General features: G+C 52.4%; 1 protein-coding gene across 1 annotated transcript in view; it reads left to right on the top strand.

Annotated features, from left to right (window-relative positions):
* The first annotated feature begins 2,642 nt into the window (after window positions 1–2,642).
* LOC106638302 (uncharacterized) overlaps window positions 2,643–6,000 on the top strand; it is a 40,218-nt gene continuing 36,860 nt past the window's right edge. The window contains exons 1-3 of the mRNA XM_089592988.1: window positions 2,643–2,699; window positions 2,807–3,706; window positions 4,057–4,336. Coding sequence (XP_089449114.1) covers window positions 2,643–2,699; window positions 2,807–3,706; window positions 4,057–4,336 — 1,237 coding nt within the window. The remainder of the gene's footprint in view (window positions 2,700–2,806; window positions 3,707–4,056; window positions 4,337–6,000) is intronic.

Genomic DNA, 6,000 nt, shown 5'->3' with positions numbered 1-6,000 from the left:
CCAAACTGTCGCGCGTCTCATTTGCATGAGTTTGCACGCGGGATGAATAATACCCACCGGCGACGCGGCTGTATATATGCGCGCAGCGATTTCCGAACGCGCCAATAAACTGCCACGCGCGCATAATCGATCGAAGAGGGGGTGGTACATGGCTTAATGAAATTTTTGACGGCCCTTTCGTAGCCCTCGCAAAGCCATCCGAAGAGGAGGAATCTCCGCCTGCGCTGCTCGTCGTTAAGCTCAATCGCGTGTGGCGAGGGTGCCCCCTAATGGAGGAGCCGAGCGACATTCGTCGGATAGCTATCTTACGACGTGCTCCCGTAAGTCGCGTAGAAATGAGATCCTCATCGGCTATAAGGTACGCACCGCTGGCTGTACGAATTATGACCGATGGAGGGTCCACGTGACGGAGGGGATCCACTGGCTCCGGGCAAAGAACCGATTTCCAGTAGTAATGGCCGAGTTTGGTCAGACGCCGCGCATCTCGAGCCCCAAACATCCCCTAAATGTTTAATTGTTACCGATGATGACTTCACAGTCCTCCCATATAACAGATAATTTCATTATTTTTCGGTACCCATGGGGGGCCAAAACAGCGGGGCAAAGTTGGGCGAGCAATTATTACGCAATTATTCAAATCAACGAGATGGATATACGCAGCCCAGGGGGGGAGGGGGTGGAGGTGAGACGAGTTTTCCAACTGATTTCTCACTCTCTCTCCCCCTCGTAGTTTCCGTTGACACGCTGCAAATCAGCTACTAGGATTTTTTCCCCTGGGGTTGGGGACAGGACGGAGAGGGCGGCGCTCCGCGGGGGATCGCGAGAGTAAACACCTCGGAGGAGCGTGTGTACGGTGACGCTAAACGGAATCGAATAAACACTTTTCCGCAAGTAGGACCGACAATGGCGCGGGTATGAAAGTCGTGCTCGTTTTCGTACCGTATACACGCACAGACGCAGGGGGGTGGGGTAGCTTTGAAAGAAGCCGAGCGACAGCAAAATTGAATATTCTTCCTCTCGCTTTTTTTTTTTTTTTTCTCCTCGAGGTTACGCAAGTCGACGGTAATCGAGGACTCGGCGACTTTCCTCTCGGTCGTGGTTATCTTTCGATTCTCGGTGGGCGGCTACGCTTATAAATGCTAATACACGGGGAGAGCAGGCGCGTGCTTTTCCACGTGCGCCTGAATGTTGAAAGAAGCCATTTTCTCGAGAGTCTCCTCGAGAAGCGATGAACCGAGCTTTTCCTCTCGTGCCTTCTGCTTTTTCCTACGTGTACATACCCGCCCATCCCCACCTACACCCGCGGAGTTTCTTCCCTCCTCCCCCGCTGACGATGGCAATTTTTTCAGGGAAGAAATGATTTCCTGCTCCCCCACCCCCCCTACACCGTCCGTGTTTATTATCGAGGCGGCGGGAATACTTTTCGGTCACAGAGTTCTTTCGCAATCGGAAACCACAGCTCTGTTTTTTATTTATGGCCCTGCACTTTGTGCTTATTTGTACACATTTATTCAAATCATTGTTTCACGCATTAATTTATGAAGCACATCTTTTTTTGTTTTTTTCATACCCCACTTTGCTTTGCGCGTAAGACGATTATAATGGCGAGGCTCAGCGGTGCTTCGATGATTAATTTCGCAAAGTTGTGCACATTCACGGCGTTATTTGGCGGGACTTGGCAGGAATTAGAGATCGATGACTGGCGCTTATGGTTACATTTGGTGCCCTAAAAAATCGAGTCCCCGGCAAAAACGTAGGGTTGGAAAGTTTGTAGAAAAAAAAAAAAAAAAAAACAAGAGTCCCTGTACCATAGGTCACCGTCCGCAACCATAAATTAAGGACACAGTGAGCGAAAGGAAGCAGCAATGGTTGTTCCAGCGGAACGACGAAGGATTTCGCTCGGTGTCGGGTTGCAGCAACTTTTCTCTCTTTCTCTCTCTCCGCTTCCTTATCGGAAAGACCTTTCCCCCCTCCGCCCCGAGAGAATTCCGTTGGATCTAAGGTTTCCGGCAAGACTGTGATTTAAATATCACTCCTGGGAGACGGAGGGACGAGACGCCGTCGGAGCGATCCGTCTCGGGCGGATTCATCCCCGTCTGATCGCGAAGCCGTGGCATGCATTTATGGAAGCAGCCATCGGAGCCCCGAAACGACGACGAAGCACCTACCACCTAATCCGCTGAGCTTCGCAACATCAGACACTTGTCCCGGCTGGCTCGCGAATTTTTCATCCCTCCTCCTCGCGGCTGAATCGCTTACACCCCGGGCATATCTTTGCGACATTTCGGCACGCCCAACCACTTGTACCCATTTATCAAACGACTTGTTTTTTTCTTTCAATGATTATCACGTATCATAGCCTCTCTCTTTTTTTTTTTTTGTTCCAGGCTCCCTGAGGGACAACATTCCACGGTATATCCGTCGAGAACGTCTCACCACCCGCCGAAGGATCGAATCAGTCATGCAATCGACGGCGACGCAGCAACGGGTCGAGGCAGTGATTTCAACCGAGGAGGCACCAGCTGTAGTCACCTCAGTCACGCAAAAAGTGTCATAAGCCCCGAGAGTCGCGCACCGCGTAGAGGTATACAAAGGAAAAGGAAAAAAAAAAAAAACAGTTGGAAGAGCTTTTTCGCCGTGAGATGAGGGAGCCGCGGGCCCCGGCAGAGGAGGCGAGAAGGAGCAGGGGCTTCGAGGCAGTGGGTCGATGAGCGTAGCCGCGTGGTGCTTAGGGGCCAGCGGGCCGAGGAGCCTCGCCCGGCGGCCCCGAGGTGTACGGCCGGCGGTGGCGAGGTGAACGGGCCAGCGGCTGGAGGGGCCAGGCGCAGCAGCTCTGGAGCCAGGCGGCGAGGCACTCGAGCCCTTGGCCATCGTGGCCGGAGCGGAGCATCATCATCATCATCATCATCATAATCATCATCACCAGTCGACACTAGTCAAGTTAAACAGCGCCAGTGGCGGTAGACAGGGTGGGGAGAAGCGCGTGACCTTCCTCGAGCACCCGGTCGAGCTGACCGAGTCACCGAGTACCAACCAACAGTCCCCCTGCGACGTCTGCGCCTTTTCAACGTTTTACGGGGACCAGTCGACGCATCACCTGCAGTACCAACCGGAACAACAGGAAGAGGAGGAGGAGGAGGAGGAGGAGGTGGTGGTGGACGGTGGTGGGTACGGGGGGACGTGTAGCGTGCATCACGCCCCGGGTTGTCCGGCGATCCTTGGTGTCGAGGTGGGGGAGGAGGACGAGGAGGCCCTGCTGGAGAGGAGGATGCAGGACAAGCAGGGAGGCTGTTACCGGGCGTACGAGGCCCTCAAGCCGGCCAACAACGGGAACAGCTCGACCCTCAAGCGGATGGCCAACTCGAACCAGCACCACCCGGTGATGGCCAACGCCGGCAACGCCTTGGCCATGCACCACCAGGACCAACAAGTTGGCGCCGGTGGTAACGGGGCCTCTGGGGGTGGAGGGAGTAATAGACAGGTGCGTTGCTTGTGCTTCGGCGGGGTACCCGACAAGGCCAGCAGCCACTCGTTTGTCAAGGGCTTCTTCATAAACTTGGTGATTTGCGCCATCCTCGTGCTATACACGCTGCTCGGTAGTTTCCTGTTTCTGTGGATCGAGGGCTCGGGCGAGCTCCAGCCCCGACAGCACACCCTCGCCACCACGGACCACTCGACCCGCAGGAACGAGACCTGGCTCAATCAGGTACTTCCACCTACCGTTTGCTTAGAACGTTATATATATATAGTGTCTTGGTGTAGTGGCCCTAAAATTGTAATAATAAGTCCCCGGTGAGATACTTTCCATAGGTTTTTATAAAATCAGCACTATGGTGGAAGAACCAAAACCCTCAATAATGTCGCCAAATTTCACTTTTTGATTTTAATGGTGTCAAAGCAAAGGTTAAAAAAAAAAAATAATCAACACTTAGGTGGAAATAATTTTTTTTATATCCGAATAATGAGATAAAACGGCCCGCACACGCTTATGTAATTGTACAGGGCTGGATTTACCGGCGGCTATTTGTTAACCAAGGGTAAACGACGCGTTTGCAGATAAATGACGCGCGCAGCCACGCCGTGGAGAGCCTGTGGGTGACGACGGAGAAGCTGAACATCCTGTACCACGAGAACTGGACGAGGCTCGCCTCGGAGCAGCTGGCCCTCTTCCAGGACCAAGTGGTGCGAACCGTGACGAGCAACCTCGAGGCCGCTCGGCACTCGGCGGTACGCTCGAGCGGCGGCGACGACCCCACGGCTGGCAAAAACCCGGCCAACTACGAGTGGAACTTTGCTCGGGCGTTCCTCTACTCGCTCACTGTACTGACGACAATCGGTGAGTCACGTTAGCATCACCATACCACCCCTAAAACCATACTGCCATTGCTCCGTTGGGCACTGTACATTATATTATATTATCCGCTGTCTCTGAAATAACAGTCATTCGAGAGTAGGTACATGCCCCTATAGATTCGGATTACCTATATAAGTTAGTACACACACGCAAGAACGAGGCTTTCACATTGTACCTCGAGGGGAGCACAACGGCTATTTGTTCGTAATTACTGGGTCAAGCAATACGAGTGACACACACACACACATTGGCTCTCTCTCGGTATATGCAAAGAGGAGAACTCGAATAATTACCAAAAGCAAATACCCGTGCAATTTAACTCCCCCACGTGATGCCCACCTATACCCCGTCAGTCGGTCCTCCTCCTCTTTCATCAAGTTCGATCGGAGGCAGCTCGCGTTCGTGGCTAGCTTTGCCGTTTAACAAACTAAATACGGCACCAAAGCTGTTTCAGCTTTATGTTTATTTTGCCGCGCGGCCTCAAACTGTGTGGGCTTATTATGCGGGGGGTGGCAAAGTTCCGCGCTCATAATAGCACGTTCCTCTGCACGCGCAGTGAAAAGAAAGGACTCCATTGTCGCCTTTGGACTGGTTTTTCCGAGTCTCGGTATATGTAATGTGTACCTCCACGTAATTGAATTAAATCGCCGTGGTCGAGGCTGTATACCGAATATGAACTCTCGACCGCGTGCAACACATAACCCGTGGCTCGTCGTCCAAGTTTAAAGCCGCTCGCTGTGTGTTCGGACCATCGGGCAACGCTTAGAACGCGTCAAACGGGAAACGAGTTTCTTGCTCTGGTGCGAGCTTCCCTCCCCCCCCCCCGGCGCCTGACTCTCCTATGTACCACTGCCGTTGAAATATTTTCAGCTGTATAAGCCGCTATCTCTCTGTTTGGCGCGCTCCACGGGCACTCGAGAGGCGTCCCCGTAATTACGCTTTAATTGCTTAATTAGCAGAGACGCCGGCGAGCTATATAGAGCATAAGCCGAGACGTCGCCGTACTCCAGGGCTCGATAGAGACGGCTCTTATTTTTCAAGATCGGAAAGATATATTTTCCTCGACGCTTTGGCTAAAATACAACGCGGCTTTTACTCCATTAGCTAGAATCATGTAGGATTAAAACTTTCTATGAGGCGCTTTTTGAACTGCGCTAACCACTTACCACGTCAATGGGTACGGATTGTCCTAGCTCCCTGAGGCGATAATTGTATTGGTACTTGCTTTTGTAAATGCGTTTGACGCGAAAGAAGGAGAAACAAGAAAAAACGATACACATCCGCCTTTGAATCCAATATTGCGGACTTTGTTATTACGATCGTGTTTGCGCGGCAGGGCCCCCCGTTATCCGGAGCGGAGTCTTTGATAATCAGGATCGAAATAAAGGCGAATAATAGAAATTCGAGGAGATTGCGTTGCCGGCTGCCGTTGTTGTCGAGAACGAGAGCTACCAAAGGCGGGTCTGATTGGCTGGCTCTCCTTCTTCCTTTGACGCGCCGAGGCGCAACGCGTATATATATATAATACGTATACTCCACGACTACGGCGATGCTGGTGTTTCGCAAAGATGCAAAGAGTCCCTCGAGACGGGGAAAAGAAACCATGGAGATGCGCGCGGCACGACTATATCGAGTTTCCGTAGCGC

This window comes from Copidosoma floridanum, unplaced genomic scaffold, assembly GCF_036245765.1.
Source record: "Copidosoma floridanum isolate Cflo_tuat_1 unplaced genomic scaffold, Cflo_Japanese_pri ptg000019l, whole genome shotgun sequence".
Classification (NCBI taxonomy): Eukaryota; Metazoa; Arthropoda; class Insecta; order Hymenoptera; family Encyrtidae; genus Copidosoma; species Copidosoma floridanum.
Note: the sequence above shows the minus strand (reverse complement) of the source record. Positions and strands in the feature narration are given on the sequence as shown.